General features: G+C 46.1%; 1 protein-coding gene across 1 annotated transcript in view; it reads right to left on the bottom strand.

Annotated features, from left to right (window-relative positions):
- Positions 1 to 23,042, bottom strand: part of LOC147013677 (semaphorin-5A-like) — a 257,475-nt gene that overhangs the window by 157,056 nt on the left and 77,377 nt on the right. The window contains exons 12-13 of the mRNA XM_085851573.1: positions 20,741 to 20,951; positions 14,801 to 15,011 (exon numbers count right to left, since the gene is read on the bottom strand). Coding sequence (XP_085707699.1) covers positions 14,801 to 15,011; positions 20,741 to 20,951 — 422 coding nt within the window. The remainder of the gene's footprint in view (positions 1 to 14,800; positions 15,012 to 20,740; positions 20,952 to 23,042) is intronic.

Below are 23,042 nucleotides of genomic sequence, written 5' to 3'. Positions count from 1 at the left end.
CAGCAACGGGAAAACAAGCGAAGGTACCTGTCAATGTCGAAGGGAAAAACAAGCTAAGGTACCCATCACCGTCGAAGGGGAAAACAAGCTAAGGTACCCATCACCGTCGAAGGGAAAAACAAGCTGAGGTACCCATCATCGGTGAAGGGAAAACAAGCTAAGGTACCCATCACCGTCGAAGGGGAAACAAGCTAAGGTACCCGTCACCGTCGAAGGGAAAAACAAGCTAAGGTACCCATCACCGTCGAAGGTGAAAACAAGCTAAGGTACCCATCACCGTCGAAGGGAAAAACAAGCTGAGGTACCCATCATCGGTGAAGGGAAAACAAGCTAAGGTACCTGTCAACGTCGAAGAGAAAAACAAGCTAAGGTACCCATCATCGGTGAAGGGAAAACAAGCTAAGGTACCGGTCACCGTCGAAGGGGAAATCAAGCTAAGGTACCCATCAACGTCGAAGGGAAGAACAAGCTAAGGTACCCATCACCGTCGAAGAGGAAACAAGCTAAGGTACCATCACCGGCGAAGGGGAAACAAGCTAAGGTACCCATCACCGAAGGGGAAAACAAGCTAAGGTACCATCACCGGCGAAGGGGAAACAAGCTAAGGTACCCATCACCGTCGAAGGGGAAACAAGCTAAGGTACCATCACCGAAGGGGAAAACAAGCTAAGGTACCCATCACCGAAGGGGAAAACAAGCTAAGGTACCATCACCGGCGAAGGGGAAAACAAGCTAAGGTACCCATCACCGAAGGGGAAAACAAGCTAAGGTACCCATCACCGTCGAAGGGGAAACAAGTTAAGTTACCCATCATCGGTGAAGGGAAAACAAGCTAAGGTACCCATCACCGAAGGGGAAACAAGCTAAGGTACCCATCACCGTCGAAGGGGAAACAAGCTAAGGTACCCGTCATCGGTGAAGGGAAAACAATCCAAGGTACCCATCACCGTCGAAGGGGAAACAAGCTAAGGTACCCATCATCGGTGAAGGGAAAACAAGCTAAGGTACCCGTCACCGTCGAAGGGGAAACAAGCTAAGGTACCCATCACCAGCAAAGGGAAAACAAGCTAAGGTACCCGTCACCGTCGAAGGGAAAAACAAGCTAAGGTACCCATCACCGGCGAAGGGGAAACAAGCTAAGGTACCCATCACCAGCAAAGTGAAAACAAGCTAAGGTACCCGTCATCGGTGAAGTGAAAACAAGCTAAGGTACCCATCACCAGCAAAGGGAAAACAAGCTAAGGTACCCATCACCAGCAAAGGGAAAACAAGCTGAGGTACCCATCACCGTCGAAGGGGAAAACAAGCTAAGGTACCCATCATCGGTGAAGGGAAAACAAGCTAAGGTACCGGTCACCGTCGAAGGGGAAAACAAGCTGAGGTACCCATCACCAGCAAAGGGAAAACAAGCTAAGGTACCCGTCACCGTCGAAGGGGAAACAAGCTAAGGTACCCATCACCAGCAAAGGGAAAACAAGCTGAGGTACCCGTCACCGTCGAAGGGAAAACAAGCTAAGGTACCCATCACCAGCAAAGGGAAAACAAGCTGAGGTACCCATCACCAGCAAAGGGAAAACAAGCTGAGGTACCCATCACCAGCAAAGGGAAAACAAGCTGAGGTACCCGTCACCGTCGAAGGGGAAAACAAGCTAAGGTACCCATCACCAGCAAAGGGAAAACAAGCTAAGGTACCCATCATCGGTGAAGGGAAAACAAGCTAAGGTACCCATCATCGGTGAAGGGAAAACAAGCTGAGGTACCCGTCATCGGTGAAGGGAAAACAAGCTAAGGTACCCATCACCAGCAAAGGGAAAACAAGCTAAGGTACCCATCATCGGTGAAGGGAAAACAAGCTAAGGTAGCCGTCACCGTCGAAGGGGAAACAAGCTAAGGTACCCGTCACCGTCGAAGGGGAAAACAAGCTAAGGTACCCATCATCGGTGAAGGGAAAACAAGCTAAGGTACCCATCACCGTCGAAGGGGAAACAAGCTAAGGTACCCATCATCGGTGAAGGGAAAACAAGCTAAGGTACCCGTCACCGTCGAAGGGAAAAACAAGCTAAGGTACCCATCACCAGCAAAGGGAAAACAAGCTGAGGTACCCATCACCGTCGAAGGGGAAAACAAGCTAAGGTACCCATCATCGGTGAAGTGAAAACAAGCTAAGGTACCCATCACCGTCGAAGGGAAAAACAAGCTAAGGTACCCATCACCAGCAAAGGGAAAACAAGCTAAGGTACCCATCACCGTCGAAGGGGAAACAAGCTAAGGTACCTGTCACCGTCGAAGGGGAAAACAAGCTAAGGTACCCATCATCGGTGAAGGGAAAACAAGCTAAGGTACCCATCATCGGTGAAGGGAAAACAAGCTAAGGTACCCATCACCGGCGAAGGGAAAACAAGCTGAGGTACCCATCACCGTCGAAGGGGAAAACAAGCTAAGGTACCCATCATCGGTGAAGGGAAAACAAGCTAAGGTACCCATCACCAGCAAAGGGAAAACAAGCTAAGGTACCCATCACCGTCGAAGGGGAAACAAGTTAAGTTACCCATCATCGGCAAAGGGAACACAAGCTAAGGCACCCGTCACCGTTGAAGGGAAAAACAAGCTAAGGTACCCGTCACCGTCGAAGGGGAAAACAAGCTAAGGTACCCATCATTGGTGAAGGGAAAACAAGCTAAGGTACCGGTCACCGTCGAAGGGGAAACAAGCTAAGGTACCCGTCACCGTCGAAGGGGAAAACAAGCTAAGGTACCCATCATCGGTGAAGGGAAAACAAGCTAAGGTACCCATCACCGTCGAAGGGGAAACAAGCTAAGGTACCCATCACCGTCGAAAGGGAAACAAGCTAAGGTACCCATCACCGAAGGGGAAAACAAGCTAAGGTACCCATCACCGTCGAAGGGGAAACAAGTTAAGTTACCCATCATCGGTGAAGGGAAAACAAGCTAAGGTACCCATCACCGAAGGGGAAACAAGCTAAGGTACCCATCACCGTCGAAGGGGAAACAAGCTAAGGTACCCGTCATCGGCGAAGGGAAAACAAGCTAAGGTAACCATCACCGTCGAAGGGGAAACAAGTTAAGTTACCCATCATCGGTGAAGGGAAAACAAGCTAAGGTACCCATCACCGTCGAAGGGGAAACAAGTTAAGTTACCCATCACCATCGAAGGGGAAACAAGCTAAGGTACCCGTCACCGTCGAAGGGGAAAACAAGCTAAGGTACCCATCATCGGTGAAGGGAAAACAAGCTAAGGTACCCATCATCGGTGAAAGGAAAAACAAGCTAAGGTACCCATCACCAGCAAAGGGAAAACAAGCTAAGGTACCCGTCACCGTCGAAGGGAAAAACAAGCTAAGGTACCCATCACCATCGAAGGGAAAAACAAGCTAAGGTACCCATCACCGGCGAAGGGGAAACAAGCTAAGGTACCCATCACCAGCAAAGGGAAAACAAGCTAAGGTACCCATCACCAGCAAAGGGAAAACAAGCTGAGGTACCCATCACCAGCAAAGGGAAAACAAGCTGAGGTACCCATCACCAGCAAAGGGAAAACAAGCTGAGGTACCCGTCACCGTCGAAGGGGAAAACAAGCTAAGGTACCCATCACCAGCAAAGGGAAAACAAGCTAAGGTACCCATCACCGGCGAAGGGGAAACAAGCTAAGGTACCCGTCACCGTCGAAGGGGAAAACAAGCTAAGGTACCCATCATCGGTGAAGGGAAAACAAGCTAAGGTACCCATCATCGGTGAAGGGAAAACAAGCTAAGGTACCCATCATCGGTGAAGGGAAAACAAGCTAAGGTAGCCGTCACCGTCGAAGGGAAAAACAAGCTAAGGTACCCATCACCAGCAAAGGGAAAACAAGCTGAGGTACCCATCACCGTCGAAGGGGAAAACAAGCTAAGGTACCCATCACCAGCAAAGGGAAAACAAGCTAAGGTACCCATCATCGGTGAAGGGAAAACAAGCTAAGGTAGCCGTCACCGTCGAAGGGAAAAACAAGCTAAGGTACCCATCACCGTCGAAGGGAAAAACAAGCTAAGGTACCCATCACCGTCGAAGGGGAAAACAAGCTAAGGTACCCATCATCGGTGAAGGGAAAACAAGCTGAGGTACCCGTCACCGTCGAAGGGAAAAACAAGCTAAGGTACCCGTCACCGTCGAAGGGAAAACAAGCTAAGGTACCCATCATCGGTGAAGGGAAAACAAGCTAAGGTACCCATCACCAGCAAAGGGAAAACAAGCTGAGGTACCCGTCACCGTCGAAGGGAAAAACAACTAAGGTACCCATCATCGGTGAAGTGAAAACAAGCTAAGGTACCCGTCACCGTCGAAGGGGAAAACAAGCTAAGGTACCCATCATTGGTGAAGGGAAAACAAGCTAAGGTACCGGTCACCGTCGAAGGGGAAAACAAGCTGAGGTACCCATCACCAGCAAAGGGAAAACAAGCTAAGGTACCCGTCACCGTCGAAGGGGAAACAAGCTAAGGTACCCATCACCAGCAAAGGGAAAACAAGCTAAGGTACCCGTCATTGGTGAAGGGAAAACAAGCTAAGGTACCGGTCACCGTCGAAGGGGAAACAAGCTAAGGTACCCATCAACGTCGAAGGGGAAAACAAGCTAAGGTACCCGTCACCGTCGAAGGGGAAAACAAGCTAAGGTACCCATCATCGGTAAAGGGAAAACAAGCTAAGGTACCCATCACCGTCGAAGGGGAAACAAGCTAAGGTACCCATCACCGTCGAAAGGGAAACAAGCTAAGGTACCCATCACCGAAGGGGAAAACAAGCTAAGGTACCCATCACCGTCGAAGGGGAAACAAGTTAAGTTACCCATCATCGGTGAAGGGAAAACAAGCTAAGGTACCCATCACCGAAGGGGAAACAAGCTAAGGTACCCATCACCGTCGAAGGGGAAACAAGCTAAGGTACCCGTCATCGGTGAAGGGAAAACAATCCAAGGTACCCATCACCGTCGAAGGGGAAACAAGCTAAGGTACCCATCACCGGCGAAGGGGAAACAAGCTAAGGTACCCATCACCGGCGAAGGGGAAACAAGCTAAGGTACCCATCACCATCGAAGGGGAAACAAGCTAAGGTACCCATCACCGTCGAAGGGAAAACAAGCTAAGGTACCCATCATCGGTGAAGGGAAAACAAGCTAAGGTACCCGTCACCGTTGAAGGGAAAACAAGCTAAGGTACCCATCACCAGCAAAGGGAAAACCAGCTGAGGTATCCGTCACCGTCGAAGGGAAAACAAGCTAAGGTACCCATCACCGTCGAAGGGAAAAACAAGCTAAGGTACCCATCACCAGCAAAGGGAAAACAAGCTAAGGTACCCGTCACCGTCGAAGGGGAAACAAGCTAAGGTACCCATCACCGTCGAAGGGGAAAACAAGCTAAGATACCCATCATCGGTGAAGGGAAAACAAGCTAAGGTACCCATCATCGGTGAAGGGAAAACAAGCTAAGGTACCCATCATCGGTGAAGGGAAAACAAGCTAAGGTAGCCGTCACCGTCGAAGGGACAAACAAGCTAAGGTACCCATCACCGGCAAAGGGAAAACAAGCTGAGGTACCCATCATCGGTGAAGGGAAAACAAGCTAAGGTACCCATCATCGGTGAAGGGAAAACAAGCTAAGGTACCCATCATTGGTGAAGGGGAAACAAGCTCAGGTATCCGTCACCGTCGAAGGGAAAACAAGCTAAGGTACCCATCACCAGCAAAGGGAAAACAAGCTGAGGTACCCGTCACCGTCGAAGGGAAAAACAAGTTAAGGTACCCATCATCGGTGAAGGGAAAACAAGCTAAGGTATCCGTCACCGTCGAAGGGAAAAACAAGCTAAGGTGTCCATCATCCTTGAAGGGAATGGGGGGAGGGAATGGGAAGGCGGTTTGAGGGGAGAGAATGGGAAGGAGGTTTGAGGGGAGAGAATGGGAAGGTTTGAGGGGAGAGAATGGGAAGGAGGTTTGAGGGGAGAGAATGGGAAGGTTTGAGGGGAGGGAATGGGAAGGCGGTTTGAGGGGAGGGAATGGGAAAGTGGTTTGAGGGGAAGGACGGGGAAGGTGGGTAGAGGGGAGGGAATGGAAAGGTGGTTTGAGGGGAAGGAATGGGAAGGTGGTTTGAGGGGAGGGAATGGGAATGTGGTTTGAGGGGAGGGAATGGAAAGGTCGTTTGAGTTAAGGGAATGGGAAGGCGGTTTGAGGGGAGGAAATGGGAAGGTGGTTTGAGGGGAGGTAATGGGAAGGTGGGTTGAGGGGAGGGAATGGAAAGGTGGTTTGAGGGGAAGGAATGGGAAGGTGGTTTGAGGGGAGGGAATGGGAAGGCGGTTTGAGGGGAGGGATTGGAAAGGCGGTTTGAGGGGAGGGAATGGGAAGGTGGTTTGAGTTAAGGGAATGGGAAGGCGGTTTGAGGGGAGGAAATGGGCAGGTGGTTTGAGGGGAGGGAATGGTCAGTCGGTTTGAGGGGAGGGAATGGACAGTGGGTTTGAGGGGAGGGAATGGGAAGGCAGTTTGAGGGGAGAGAATGGGAAGGAGGTTTGAGGGGAGAGAATGGGAAAGTGGTTTGAGGGGAGGGAATGAAGGTGGTTTGAGGGGAGGGAATGGGAAGGTGGTTTGAGGGGAGGGAATGGGAAAGGTGGTTTGAGGGGAGGGAATGGGAAGGTGGTTTGAGGGGAGGGAATGGGAAGGTGGTTTGAGGGGAGGGAATGGGAAGGTGGTTTGAGGGGAGGGAATGGGAAGGTGGTTTGAGGGGAGGGAATGGGAAGGTGGTTTGAGGGGAGGGAATGGGAAGGCGGTTTGAGGGGAGGGAATGGGAAGGTGGTTTGAGGGGAGGGAATGGGAAGGTGGTTTGAGGGGAGGGAATGGCAAGGCGGTTTGAGGGGAGGAAATGGGAAGGTGGTTTGAGGGGAGGGAATGGTCAGTCGGTTTGAGGGGATGGAATGGACAGTGGGTTTGAGGGGAGGGAATGGGAAGGCAGTTTGAGGGGAGGGAATGGAAAGGTGGTTTGAGGGAGGGAATGGGAAGGTGGTTTGAGGGGAGGGAATGGGAAGGCGGTTTGAGGGGAGGGAATGGAAAGGCCGTTTGAGGGGAGGGAATGGGAAGGTGGTTTGAGTTAAGGGAATGGGAAGGCGGTTTGAGGGGAGGAAATGGGAAGGTGGTTTGAGGGGAGGGAATGGACAGTCAGTTTGAGGGGAGGGAATGGACAGTGGGTTTGAGGGGAGGGAATGGGAAGGCAGTTTGAGGGGAGAGAATGGGAAGGAGGTTTGAGGGGAGAGAATGGGAAGGCGGTTTGAGGGGAGGGAATGGAAAGGCGGTTTGAGGGGAGGGAATAGAAAGGCGGTTTGAGGGGAGGGAATGGAAAGGCGGTTTGAGGGGAGGGAATGGAAAGGCGGTTTGAGGGGAGGGAATGGGAAGGTGGTTTGAGGGGAGGGAATGGGAAGGTGGTTTGAGGGGAAGGAATGGGAAGGTGGTTTGAGGGGAGGGAATGGGAATGTGGTTTGAGGGGAGGGAATGGAAAGGTGGTTTGAGTTAAGGGAATGGGAAGGCGGTTTGAGGGGAGGAAATGGGAAGGTGGTTTGAGGGGAGGTAATGGGAAGGTGGGTTGAGGGGAGGGAATGGAAAGGTGGTTTGAGGGGAAGGAATGGGAAGGTGGTTTGAGGGGAGGGAATGGGAAGGCGGTTTGAGGGGAGGGATTGGAAAGGCGGTTTGAGGGGAGGGAATGGGAAGGTGGTTTGAGTTAAGGGAATGGGAAGGCGGTTTGAGGGGAGGAAATGGGAAGGTGGTTTGAGGGGAGGGAATGGTCAGTCGGTTTGAGGGGAGGGAATGGACAGTGGGTTTGAGGGGAGGGAATGGGAAGGCAGTTTGAGGGGAGAGAATGGGAAGGAGGTTTGAGGGGAGAGAATGGGAAAGTGGTTTGAGGGGAGGGAATGGAAAGGTGGTTTGAGGGGAGGGAATGGGAAGGTGGTTTGAGGGGAGGGAATGGGAAGGTGGTTTGAGGGGAGGGAATGGCAAGGCGGTTTGAGGGGAGGGATTGGGAAGGTGGTTTGAGTTAAGGGAATGGGAAGGCGGTTTGAGGGGAGGAAATGGGAAGGTGGTTTGAGGGGAGGGAATGGTCAGTCGGTTTGAGGGGATGGAATGGACAGTGGGTTTTAGGGGAGGGAATGGGAAGGCAGTTTGAGGGGAGGGAACGAAAAGGTGGCATGGGGGGAGGGAATGGGAAGGTGGTTTGAGGGGAGGGAATGGGAAGGCGGTTTGAGGGGAGGGAATGGAAAGGCGGTTTGAGGGGAGGGAATGGGAAGGTGGTTTGAGTTAAGGGAATGGGAAGGCGGTTTGAGGGGAGGAAATGGGAAGGTGGTTTGAGGGGAGGGAATGGTCAGTCGGTTTGAGGGGAGGGAATGGACAGTGGGTTTGAGGGGAGGGAATGCGAAGGCAGTTTGACGGGAGAGAATGGGAAGGAGGTTTGAGGGGAGAGAATGGGAAAGTGGTTTGAGGGGAGGGAATGGAAAGGTGGTGTGAGGGGAGGGAATGGGAAGGTGGTTTGAGGGGAGGGAATGGGACGGCGGGGTGAGGGGAGGAAATGGAAGGGACGTTTGAGGGGAGGGAGTGGGAAGGTGGTTTGAGTTAAGGGAATGGGAAGGCGGTTTGAGGGGAGGAAATGGGAAGGTGGTTTGAGGGGAGGGAATGGGAAGGTGGTTTGAGGGGAGGGAATGGACAGTCAGTTTGAGGGGAGGGAATGGACAGTGGGTTTGAGGGGAGGGAATGGGAAGGCAGTTTGAGGGGAGGTAATGGAAAGGCGGTTTGAGGGGAGGGAATGGAAAGGCGGTTTGAGGGGAGGGAATGGAAAGGCGGTTTGAGGGGAGGGAATAGAAAGGCGGTTTGAGGGGAGGGAATAGAAAGGCGGTTTGAGGGGAGGGAATGGAAAGGCGGTTTGAGGGGAGGGAATAGAAAGGCGGTTTGAGGGGAGGGAATGGGAAGGCGGTTTGAGGGGAGGGAATGGGAAGGTGGTTTGAGGGGAGGGACTGGGAAGGCGGTTTGAGGGGAGGGAATGGTAAAGAAGTACATGGTTCGCGAGACGGCCGCATAATCTCCTCCACAGCGCCACACACCATGGCCCGAGTTTGAGTTCAGATCGCGCGCCTACGAAACCCGCGCACCGCACACACGTAACCAAGAACAGGCACGCACACACCCCATGGAGTCATTTGCTCCCATTTCTACCAAGTCTGTGTGTGCTGTCTTCATACCTCTACGCTTGCAGAAACTACTGACTATTAATATATTGCTTCTTCTTCTTCTTCTTCTTCTTCTTCTTCTTCTTCTTCTTCTTCTTCTTCTTCTTGTGTTTAGTTGTGTTCACAGAGCCGCGAGGCTTCATAAACGCCACATATCCAAACTCTTCGGCTACAATCAAATACAAAAGATAAAATAAAAATACGAGGGACTTTAAACTGTTCGCCCCATTTCCTTAATGAATTTTAAGACTGATTTGCAGATCCGAGGGTTCTTCTGGCTCAATTGACAAAGTGTATCCGGTATGCCCGACCAGGGGATCCTCAACTCTTGGATACTGTGTACAAGACGTGATCTGGGTTCTCTATACTGAGGGCATCGAGTGAGAATGTGTTCCAAATCTTCAGGAACCCCGTCAGGTGACATCCTATCCGATGTAAATCAGAATTTTGAGTGCAGTGTCCAAGTCTGAGCCTGTAGAGCAGGGGTCAGGAACGTGTGGCTCGCGAGCCAGGTGTGGCTCTTTTGATGATTGCATCTGGCTCGCAGATAAAATTGGAGTTTGAAACTTTGAAAGCCCAATATTTCTCACGGAAACTTTACCTACAGTTTGAATGGTGTCGTGCTTCATTCACGTGCAGGGCTGAACTTGGCAGAAGGAGAGAAGAAAAAACGCCTCCGAGTTGGCTGAAGCGGTTTTTGTTTCGTCCAGTCATGCGGCCGAGGCGACTAGTGATTTCGGTTCCTCCAATGACGTGCCGCCGCCGAGACGCGTAGCGGAATTCATCTCAACCAATCACGCGCCACCGCTGAGGCGACAGCATCCCAGAGTCGGCCGGCCGCGCCGCACCTTTCGAGTATATAAGCCTGTGTGCAGGCCAGCCAGACTCACTATTTGCCAAGCCTCAGTTGGGTCAACATCTCCCAATCTCTCATTTTCTCAAAGCTAACCCTTCGATGAAGAAGATGGCGAAAATAAAAAAGATGAGGAGTATCGTACATTTCAGGACGAATGGGCCGAATAATTCACCTTTGTGGAGAGAGCAGGTTCTGTGGTGTGTCTAATTTGCAATGACAAAATTGCATCGATGAAACGGTCGAATATAAAGCGGCACTTCGACACGCGCCATGCTACCTTTGCATCAAAACACCCTGCGGGAGACAGCAGAAAGAAAGCATGCCAAGAGCTACTGAGCAGGGTGCAAGCCAGCCAGCAGCAACTCCGCGTATGGACCCGGCAAGGTGACTATAATTCCGCCAGCTTTGCTGGATCTTTAGCAATAGTGAGGAACGGAAAACCATTCACAGATGGCGAGGATGCTAAAACGTTCATGCTGGATGTCGCCAATGAACTTTTTGATGATGTTCCAAACAAAGACAAGATAATCAAACGGATACAAGACATGCCTCGGTCGGCAAGAGCTGTTCATGATCGTACCATCATGATGGCAAACCAAGTGGAGGAAACGCAAGTGAAGGACATAAATACAGCGCCGTTCTTTTCCCTGGCTTTGGATGAGTCAACAGACGTAAGCCATTTGTCGCAGTTCAGTGTGATTGCAAGATATGCTGCTGGTGATACACTGCGCGAAGAAAGTCTTGCTGTTCTGTCTATAAAAGGGTCCACAAGAGGTGAGTATTTATTCAAGTCTTTCATGGAGTTCGCTCAAGAAAAAAATCTACGAATGGATAAACTTATCTCAGTGTGTACTGATGGTGCTCCGTGTATGGTGGGGAAAAACAAAGGATTTGTGGCGCTTCTCCATGAACATGAAAATAGACCCTTCTTAAGTTTCCATTGCATTCTACACCAGGAGGCACTTTGTGCTCAGATGTGTGATGGGCAGCTTGACGAAGTGATGTCGCTGGTCATTCGTGTGATCAACTTTATTGTTGCCCGAGCCTTAAATGGTCGCTAGTTTAAAACACTGCTGGATGAAGTTGGAAATAACTATCACGGTCTGCTTTTGCACAGCAATGTGCGTTGGTTGTCAAGAGGGAAGGTGCTTAGCCGTTTTGCGGCTTGCCTGAACGAAATCCAGACTTTCCTTGAAATGAAAGGGATTGAGCATCCTGAGCTAGCCGAAACTGAGTGGCTCCTCAAGTTTTACTATCTCGTGGATATGACTGAACATCTGAACGAGCTCAACGTGAAAATGCGAGGCATTGGAAATACAGTGTTATCCCTTCAACAAGCCGTGTTTGCTTTTGAAAACAAGCTGGAGCTCTTTATCATGGATCTTGAAACAGGTCGTTTACTACATTTTGAAAAATTGACAATTTAAAGATGCATGCACAGCAAGTGAGCCCACTCAAAACTTTGATCTCCACCAGTTAGCTGGCTTCACATCCAGTCTCCGACAGTCATTCAAAGCACGCTTTGGAGAATTTCGTGAGCACACTCGTCTTTTTTAAGTTCATCACCCATCCAAACGAGTGTTCACTGAACACAGCCGACCTGAGTTACATTCCTGGTGTCTCCGTCAGAGATTTTGAATGAGAAGTGGCTGACCTGAAGGCCTCAGACATGTGGGTGAATAAGTTCAAGTCACTGAATGAAGATTTGGAAAGAATCGCACGACAGAAAGCGGAGTTGGCGATCAAGCACATGTGGACAGAAATGAAAAAACTTCAACCCGAAGACCAGCTGATTATCAAAACTTGGAACGCGCTTCCTGTCACATACCACACACTGCAGCGTGTGAGTATTGCTGTATTGACCTTGTTTGGATCTACGTATGTCTGTGAGCAGTCATTCTCACATCTTAAAAACATCAAGTCCAACCTACTATTACGTCTAACGGATGAAAGCCTCAACGCTTGCATGAAGCTTAACCTCACCAAGTACCAACCAGACAACAAAGCCATCAGCAAATCGATGCAGCACCAGAAGTCCCATTAATAGTGAGTATTATAACAACATTATTTAAAAGAATAAATTCAGAGGCTTATTATACTCACATTTAGTTGAATTCAGTCTTAAAATATATTATATGGCTCTCACTGAAATAGATTTCCAAATATTTTGCTTTCATGGCTCTCTGAGTCAAAAACATTCCCGACCCCTGCTGTAGAGGATTCCCTGGTCCCTGAGGAAGAGTCGCGGAAACAAGACGGAGGACTTGACCGAAGGGTGTACCTTAAAGCACCATCTACCCTTGGTGGAAGGCATCCACTGAGATTGCGATTTATTGTTGATGTGGACACCAATTGGATTGGAGAGTTTTGATGGGCCCAGAGGGATTGTGGTTACAAGATGAAGCCTTAGTTGGCGAGTCTATTGATGAAAAAAAACACCCTAACCCTTAACAAATTCTAGCAAAAGGTTCTTCAGTGTTTTTATTACCTACTGGGTGTTTTAAATGACCGAAAAAAAGTCTACCAAAATCTGACCACCGGAAGTAGGTTAAAACTGGGTTAGTTCTAAGATGGCTGCCGCTGACCCTGAAAAATCAAGAAGGTGGCTGTATCTTCCTTTTTATTAGGTGTAGAAAATATTTTTTGTATCTAACCTATGGTTTGAAGGGTCAAGGAATTCATTGGTGCCAATGGATTTATGACTTGGTCCATCGAATCCGTAAATCCAATATGGCGGCTAATATGGCGGCCAACACTCCCAAACGATTTGATACAAGACAGTGGTTTTTGCTTAATTGTTTCCTTTATGAAATACAACTCAATAGAGCAAGAAGGATCTGCTCCACAGATAAACTCCATGCTGAAATTAAGACCATCAAGACTATTCTTCTTGATAATGGGTATCCTGAACAGGTCATCAATATATATATATATATATATATATATATATATATATATATATATATATATATATATATATATATATATATAAATATATATATGTCGATACACGAATTCCTGAACCCACAAAAGAATCCTATAATCAGACCTGGTAGAAGTCCTGTGTACCTACGTCTACCTCGGAAAGGCAAAGTGTCTCAACGGTTTGAAAACCATATCAGACAAACAATGCCCCATTCTTATTATGCTGTTCAACAACGAGTGATTTGCACTACCCGCCGGTTGCTTCCGTCAGTCCAAAAGATGTTCTGCCCACCTCTCATATAAGTAAGATTATTTACGAATTTGAGTGCCACGGTGATACGAGGTATGTGGGCCGCACATTTTTGTGGATTGCGTGTAGAGGAAGCAGTTTAGCTCACATTCATGAAATGGAGGCCACATTCATCAGGTCAACAACCCTATTCTTTGTAGACAGAAAGAATTTGTCCAAACTTAATATCTACTTTGACTATGATGGCTTGACTGTGTGACAACTGTACCACAGTCAACGTTGAGTCATCATGAAAACCACCAACTAGCCCTCAGCTCATTAGCATTATGTTTCTGCCTGTACTTTGGTGATTCATCTCCCCCTCATCATTATTCATGATGCTCTGTGGTTCCACCAATCAGGTAATCCCATCCTTTCTTTCTCTCTCTCAACCAATCAACGTTGAGGACATTACATTGTAACTTTATAAACGAGAGTTTGGTGCTTCTTCTTCATCTACTTGCGGTTTTATCCTGAGGAGTGCAAGTTGAAAAGCTTTAATAATGTCTATTTTATTGAAATGCATATTGAAATTTGGTTGTCCGAATCGAATGTTTATAATACACATATCCGCAGAGTGTTGCACATTCCTTTCTCTATATCAGCATTTCCAGTAGGAGTTCTTGTTGAGTTTTACCTCCACACTAAGCCTTCCTTTACGGAGCCATTTGCAGCGAAGACATTCTCCACCCTGTGAATGATTCTACAGTCATGGATGCAGAGTTCAATAACGTTGTAGCTTGTGAATCATTGTGGTTGTTTGATCTCCATGACACCAACCAAAAGATAGGTGCAGGCGGCACGTTGCATGTTTCAGACACGGACGGCTCATTTGTGGAATAGCATGCACGTACTGCCATTCGTGTGATGTTTTGACCGTCAGAAATAACCATCAATTTCATCCCACCACTCTAACATGGCAATTTGAGTGCAACAAGAAACAAGAGTCTGGGCCATCAAATGGCTCCAAAATGGTTTGATGTAAAATATTACAAATAATCATGGAAATTTACAACCATACTCAGCCAAACTGCTGGATAACTCATTGTTCCGTGACTTTGCAATAATCCGTGCCCGTTTCACATTTGTTTGTTTTTTTGTGCAGTCGGTGTAATATTACTGCAGAGGATTATCTATCGAGGACTTGCCTGGTGCATTTCCAGTAATATAATACTTGCCATCAACGGGGGCTTGAAAATTGCAACATCATTTTGGGTTATAGTTATTATAGTGATTATCCTGCCATATCCAGTGCTGGCCTGGAGGAGAGATGGATACCACCAGGTCTGTTTGCCTATAGACATGCCAACCTGGCACCCCCAAAAAGGTCTTCAAAGATAAATCAGATCAGATCGTTGCGATTGGAAATTACAATCACAATTAAGATAATTATCACAATGGATATGATAATGCAACATTTGAGCCATCGATTGTTCTTGCACCTTGTAAATATGAACATAAAAAGGTAATTCGTGTCGAAAAATCCACCTGAGAGTGTTGTAAGAGTTACAACGACGCAACTGCACACGCAACACAGCGCTGTCGAGGCCGAGGAAGAGGACGCCTTGTTTAGGGTGCAGGAATATAGATCGAACGGGCTCAGACAGGCTTGGAGAAGAAAGCCGAATCTCTTCCATGATGCAGGCTCTGCCAGGCCTAAATGGACCCGGTGTCGAGACACGCAAAATGGAGCCGGCATCTGTGGCAAAGACAATAGCAATGTGAAATTTAAAACTGAGTGAGATGTCTCGACATTCTAATGCCACTGTTTTTATCTTGAATTTTGTGCTCTCAATAATGCAGCACATGCAACCTAGAATGTTAATGAGACATACTGTACATGAAATCATGTCTGAACAATGGCTGAACCTGCTACAGCAAACCATTGTGAGTTGATAAGCTTATTGTCACTGCCATCAGTGATGAAGAATAGATATTCAACATGTCGACCTGGTTTGCAGCCCGATTTGTACGGTAGGCTTCAAACAATCTTTACGAATTTCCAGCTGAATTGAGGGGTTTAAAGGGTAGAAAACTGACAAGTTCGCTAAAAATGATCATACCTGCCTCGATTTGGTCCCCGATGGAATAGGATGTCGATCTACGACTACAAGTTATCATCCTGCAAGCGCTTTGCAGACAGAGCATTGCATACAAACTCATCATACAGTCCGCTGTCATTTGCAAAAGTACAAGTCTGTCAATCTGACTGCCAAATATATTACACTGTTGCATATTCCAGCAACCTTTCAACCTTTCTCAGTTCAAAAGATTGTTGCAAATGGGATATTCATAACAGTCAGATAAATGGGAACTTTTATAATATCGACAAGTATAAATCATTAGCATTATTCATTTTTTTCACCTGGTGTTGGCTTTGCGGTTAAGGTGGCTGTCTTGGGACCAAATGGTCCTGAGTTTGAGCTCTGTTGGCCATTACATTGACACCAGGTGGGGTTGACTCAGGCTGTCATCCTTCCGAGGTCGGTGAAATGAGTACCAGTGGACTGGGGTAATATAAGCATTCAGGGTAACCTGTGTCGGAGTGGCGACCTGTCCAGGACTGTACTGCTTGCCAATGAAACTGTCTCGGCAGCCCGATGCACATTTGTGGTGCGAAAGGAATGGCCTTGGAAGGATGACAGGCTGAGTCAAACCACCTGGTGTTATTTAACGGCACAACAGGGCTCAAATTCATGACCCTAAGATCTTAAGCCAGCCACCTTAACTGTTAAGCCAACACCAGGTTTTTTCCAAGATTGAAAGATGGGGAGATGATCTAGACAGGGTAAATAATGTAGTTTTGTGAATTGTTTGGTGGTAATCTGAAAAAAGTAGTCGATATGAAACTTCATACGACAATATGACAACGGCAAACTTTTATCGACTATTTTAGTCCCCACAGTGTCAGAGACAATGCCATGACAAAGTACAAGCCTGAGAAGCACTTCAAGTTTCTGTGAATGGTGTGAACATTCATAAATCACCTCAATCCGCAGCACCTTATAATTGCCTTTCACACCTAAAACAGCTCCAGAGAGTGACTTCCGCCAAAAAGACTGCAATTAATTGGCTCTTGTGCCTCCATGGGCTTCTGCATGAGCAGGGCATGGGCCACGTGCCACCCGAGAGGGAGGGGGGGGGATTGAAAACATTTCTGATGCTGTTTCAACAAATACACTTGTATGGTGCTATTTTGGCAAAATGGTGATGAAGATATTAATTTGATGTGGCCTACATGAGTGAGATTGTGACCTTTGATTTCCATGAGTGAGATTGTGATGCTGAAGCTGCTTCCATCTTTAATGGCAATCTTAACGAGTACACACTGAGACTGCCTTTCTAAAGTTAGCAAGGGGGAATTGCATCTCGGAGCACACCGTACGTTTTGGTTTTCAATGGGGGATGACTTCCGATGGTGTTGAACAGCTGTCTTGAAGACCTCAAGGGAAGAGTGAGATTGGAGATATTGTGGAAGGTAGTTCCACAAGCGGGGGGGAAAAAAGAGGAATAAATGAGTGGAGGTGAGCGTGAGTAGTGGTTCTGGATTTTGGGAGCTTTATGAAGAGGGGGTTGCTGGTGGATCACGTGCATCCTTCAGATATCTGGGGGAGGACAAAGCATGGAGAGGGCAGAGGGTGCAAGACCACAAATGAGGCAGAAGAAAACAGAGACACCACTGATCTGTCGGCGATGGTGAAGTGATAGGCCCTTTGTCTCGGCTTCATTGCAAGAGATTCCAATGACCTTGAAAGCCTTTGTTTCCATGGCATCAAGCTGAGCAAGATGTGAGGCATGGGAAGCAGCCCAGAAGGGAGAGCAGCATTCCATCAAGCTGTGGGTGAAAACCTCGTAGATGGACTGGAGCTTCAGTGTGCCAAGGAAGTTGTTTGGAGGTGGCCAACCATGATGGAGGAGGCCAACCCTTAAATGTGGCTTGCCCAAGAGAGATCATGGCTGAGAGTGAGACCCAAGAGCTTGAGTGACTGAACCTCTTCGAGACAGTCATTGTGAAAGTAGATGGGAGGGTTGGCCAGACAGTCCTTTCGGAGAGGAATAGTTTGTGTGTGGGATTTCTCAGGAATGAAAGATATATTCCAAGTGTTTGACGAGTTTGTGATTTTGTCAAGGTCTGAGAAGAGGGAAGTGGCTGCTGCCTGTTTGTCAGAAAGATGAGGGAAGTCATGACAGAGAGTGGAGACATCAGCAAAGAGATAAAGAGGATTTTCCAGAGTTAGTGAGATCATTGATGAAGACTTGAAATAAGATGGGACCTAGAACACTGCATTGGGTACTGCAGCATTGACAGGCAGAGGAGATTAAAGGGTTCTATTGAGAGCGACACGTTGGCTAAGAGAGTGGAGGAAGTCAATAATCCAAGAGTGGAGTTGGTCTTTGATTCCACAAGCAGATAGTTTGGAGAGTAAGGCAGGACTCTGGACTGTATCAAAAGCTTGAGATATGTCCAGAGAGACAGCCCTGATCTCATGACTGATATTGAGGACCTTCATCCATTGTTTGGCGAGTAGAAGCAGCATGTCCAAGGTAGAGTGACCAAGTCTGAATCCGAATTGATTATCTGAGATGAGGCTGTTGGAGAAAAATTATCCGAATTGATGAATGATTTTATGTCAACTGTGACGATGGATTCCATGATCTTGCTGATGATTGTATGTTAATTGATCTGTAGTCAAGGGGATCCATTTTTGCACCTTTGTTAGCTCACCTGGAATGTAGTTCTGGGGAGCTTATGGGATGGTGCATCGTCCATCCATCCGTCCATCCACAGATACTTTCAACTTCTTCTCCGAAACTACACATAGGATTTCGATGAAACGTTACCACAAGATGGTAACCACAAGAGCCACATCCTCAATCAGAACCATCACCGTGTACATGCCAAAGTTTGTTTATGGGATTAAAAAAAAGTTTGGGCCCTAAGGGACTCTACGGGGATTGTCCCCCCAAAATATGTATTTGCTTTCTTTCTTTTCAGAAACGACATACAATTGCGATGAAACTTGACCACCGCCTTCATCACCCGTGATGTACTAAAGTTTGTTCATGATATTAAAACATTGGGGTCTCACGGGCTCTACGTGGGGGTTTCCCCCCAAAATATGTATTTGCTTTCTTCTCTGAAACCGCACATACAATTTTAATGAAACTTGACCACCGCCTTCATCACCTGTGATGTACTAAAGTTTGTTCATGATATTAAAAAATTGGGGTCTCACGGGCTCTACGTGGGGGTTTCCCCCCAAAATATGTATTTGCTTTCTTCGCTGAAACCGCACATACAATTTTAATGAAACTTGACCACCGCCTTCATCACCTGTGATGTACTAAAGTTTGTTCATGATATTAAAAAATTGGGGTCTCATGGGCTCTACGTGGGGGTTTCCCCCCAAAATATGTATTTGCTTTCTTCGCTGAAACCGCACATACAATTTTAATGAAACTTGACCAGAACCTTTATCACCCATGATGTACCAGTTTGTTCATGGCATTAAAAAAATATATCCATATGTATTTACTTTCTTCTCCATAAACATATTTTGTGGGTCATCCATGTCTCCCAGTTGTTCCCGAGTTATCTCATCCAGCTGCTACCAGGTGAGCGCCCAAGGGTACTGCCCCTATGTTTATGTAATGCAGTGATGTTGGCTGATTTCCAAGCAGATGGAAGATGGCCTCTGGTAAATGACAGGGTGAAAATGGGCAGAGAGAGAAAGTGCAAGAGCAGCAGAGCAGGTTTTTAGCACACGGGAGCTGATGCCGTCCAGTCCAGTTGCGGAGTCGGTGTCGATTTGCCATTAACTTTTCCCCTTTTTCAGGTGCAAAAGGCACACAATTCAGAAGCAATTATGTACGACCGGGAAGGATCGGTACAGAGAGGGAGGGGTTCGGGACAACATTTTGACGCAAACACAGAATTGAGGCATTCAGCCTTCTCACAAGCAGAGTTGGGTGTAGTGCCATTTGAAGAGAGGAAAGAGGATGAAAGAGCCATTTGAAGAGGATGGAAGTGGGGCATACACCAGAGACGGACTTAACAAGGTGCCACCAGGTTTTAGAGGGAGAATGAAGAGATAATTTTGTGCGGGTTTCCTCGGTTCTGTTTGGCTGTATAATTAGCACTACCTGTAGGAGTTTGGAGTCCTGATCTGTAGATATGGTACGTGTATCGTTGGCAAATAACCTCCTCTTGTGCATTTCCTTATATAATTGCAATGAATTGTGACCTGAATTTCAACTGTAACTGACCCCTCTTCTGGGCCTCCTGTCACCTCATTACAAACACTGTGCCTATTTATTATATTTTAACTTAATGCAGTTTCTTATGTCTACACATGGCCCAACTAAACTGAAGCATCCATGGTATCTTCCAATCGGAGATTGCAACTGCTGAAGCAACTTCTTGGGTGGGGAAATACAGTAGATACAGTTTGTGATTACTTTATCTGTAGACATCTGGGGCAACAATTTGGAAGATGGTGAAGTTAATGGCACATAATGGACTACTCTTGTTGAATTTGTCCATATGTCCATAAATATATTGGTAGTGTGTCAACTCCACAATGAGCCCGAGATCATGTTCAAAAAAAACAAAAAACAGTTTGTAGCTGGGTCGAGATTCAAACGCAGGCACGCGTAGTATCATAGTCACAGGAAAAACTTTTCCTTCTTAATCAAATTGATGAAAAACATTAACTAATGAAACGTTGGGCGATCAAGTGCCATTCGCCATGCCTCCTTCAGCGAGGAGGGGGCTGGAGCTGGACGTGCCCTTCCGCCGTTCCACACTTCCACGTTTGAAGATTGATTCTCTGTTGTGAACCGAACCAATTATATTTAAATATTTAGATTCTGTATGTGAAATGGAAATTGATATTCAAAGTGTCCAGAGTCTCCATGGGTGTACACCAAGTTTAACGCATGGTCCTGTATGACCTTAAACAAGCAAATGAGGAGGATATTTGGCCCATCATTGCCGTGTGGCACTCCCAAATTAATTTTTGCTCCAGTCGTAAAGAACCATCGTCTTTAGTATTTCACAAAAGTCTAAATAACCTGATCTTGATAGGGTCACCCAACTTGTAAAAATATATAAGTGAATGCCAACATTTAAGGAGTAGACAGTTTCACGTCGCTTCTGAAAAGATAATGTAATCTACAACACAAGGCCCTGCTGGCAGTACATTACCAGTACAAGAGTTTGTATTCAGATCCTATTAACCCCATGTCAGTCAATTAATCCTCCATTATCTGTTCGTTCCTCAGCTCTATCTCGAGAACAAACTTGTTTGCAAATACAGATGTAGATAATAAATAGTTAAAATAAAAAAAAACAAAGTACAACAGCATAAAACAGTATGATAAAGAGAGAAAAAACAATGAAGGAGGAAAACTGGGTGAATGAATCACCGGTTGTGATGAAAACGACATGGTGGATGGGTCCTTGTCCGATGATCTCATCCACAGCGATGCCTGTGAATCGTGTGTTCTCTTGATGGAGGAGTGGGCCTCCATCCACAGGCTGCACAGCATCCCTCATGAGTAGCAATCTTTGGGCATCCACAAGGCTTCTCGCTGTCAGATTGGCATTCACTCCTTCCTTCTTTCCCAATGTCCCACACTGAGGTGAACAAGGAATATTTGGTTTTTCATCCATTCTTTCAAAATCTTCATCAAAAAGAGAAAACATTGATTTCATAAAATGCACCATTGAATCCAGGGGAGGAAAAGGGCCTGTTATATGATAATGGACCAGTCCATCGAGACCTTAGTTACTCAGGAACGATCATTCAAAAGGGTGTGTTGGGAAAGGTTTTAAAGTGCTTTCTGATTGGAGCGAAGCAAAGGCTTGAGGTCTGGCATTTTGGGCCAGGAAAGCTTAATGCTTGGAGTCTGTCTGCACACGAAAGTCATTGGTGCAGGAAATGAAGCATGGGCCGAGGTAGCCTCACCACTTGTTGTATGCCGACCTCAATCAGAACCTCAATAATGGTGATTGGCAATAAATCAGGGAAGAGATGTGAACAACATTCTGGTGAAAGCAAAGACCTCAAGAGGTTCCCCCAGATTGTCTCTCTTTCCATCACTATTAATTTGTCTCCCACAGGGGCATATGGATTTCCATTAACGAGAACATTCATTTTATCAAAACTTCAAACACTTTCACGGTCCTGCTGAGATCTAAACTATGAGAATCAATTGTAAATTAGGTTGCTGGCTGCATCATAACTGAGACATGATGTACAATTTGGTCAGAGTAACAGCATATGATGACTTACTTATGAAAAGCATACTGGGATATTAAATCATTAAATTAAATCATTAAATACATTAAATACCATCATTAAATACTCGCAGGCAGACAGACTATTACTACTACTACTACTACTACTACTACTACTACTATTATTATAATAGCCACAATTTATACCACCTTCTGTGGGGTCAGTGAGATGGAAGGTTGGCTCAAGTCGTTCACAAACCAGCTGGTGAGGACTGACATTCGACTGGAGCCAATTTAGGCAGGAATTTTTAATTTGTTCAGGGTACCAGCTATAATTATTTCACCAACTCTGAACTGAGTAAACTCACCTACTCTTCGTGAAATAAGACACCGTGAGAGGTTTAATGTCCACCGATTAATGCTAGCCGATGGGACAGCCGGCATAATGTCCATTAGACTAGAGGAATGACACACTTTGTGATTGTGCACCCTGCCTGTGAAGCAGAAACCCAATGGTTATTCGTCGGATATGGAATTGAACCTAGAAGGGAGCTCAAAAGTAAATGCGATACCTCGACACTATCCTTTCAGACCAAAATGCCAGTTGACAGAAAGAACACCCAGCTGAAAGTTTCTCTGAATTATGGCACACTCACCGAAGCAACATTCTGCCTGTGAGGCACCAGGATATGGAATCAAACAAAGACTAGACAGTTCAAAGGTGAGAGTGCTACATCAGCTTTCTTGCTAGGCCTAAAATATTTCAACAAGTCGAAATCGAAGACACAGCCCACAACTGCACCATAGAAATTGGACATGAATATTTTACATTTAAATATCTAAACGAATAAATAATAAATAAATACATAGGTGGTGGTGATGGTAAAATGCATATAAATGAGTCATAATAAATCAATATGTAGGTCGTGGTGATGTTGAGTTGTATATAAATAAGTAATATTTAATAAACATAAGGGTAGTGGTGATGGTAAATTGTATATAAATAAGTAATAATAAATAAATATATTGGAAGTGGTGATGGTAAATTGTGTGTAAATATGTAATAAATAAATAAATATATAGGTGGTGCTGATGTTATTAAATTGTACATAAATAAGTAATAACAAATAAATATATAGGTAGTGGTGATGATGTTAAATTGTATATAAATAAGTAATAATAAATAAATATATTGGTGGTGGTGATGTTAAATTGTATATAAATAAGTAATAATAAATAAATATATTGGAAGTGGTGATGGTAAATTATGTGTAAATATGTAATAATAAATAAATATATCGGTGGTGCTGATGTTAAATTGTACATAAATAAGTAATAAATAAATATATAGGTAGTGGTGATGATGTTAAATTGTACATAAATAAGTAATATTAAAAATATATATAGGTAAAGGTGATGGTAAATTGTTTATAAATAAGTAACAATAAATACATATATTGGTGGTGGTGATGGAAATTTATTTAGAAA

This window comes from Eptatretus burgeri, chromosome 13 (assembly GCF_056783735.1).
Source record: "Eptatretus burgeri isolate ZD-2024b chromosome 13, Ebu_testis_v1, whole genome shotgun sequence".
NCBI classification, from domain to species: domain Eukaryota; kingdom Metazoa; phylum Chordata; class Myxini; order Myxiniformes; family Myxinidae; genus Eptatretus; species Eptatretus burgeri.
The sequence above is the reverse complement of the archived record's forward strand: the minus strand, read 5'-3'. Positions and strand labels throughout refer to the sequence as shown.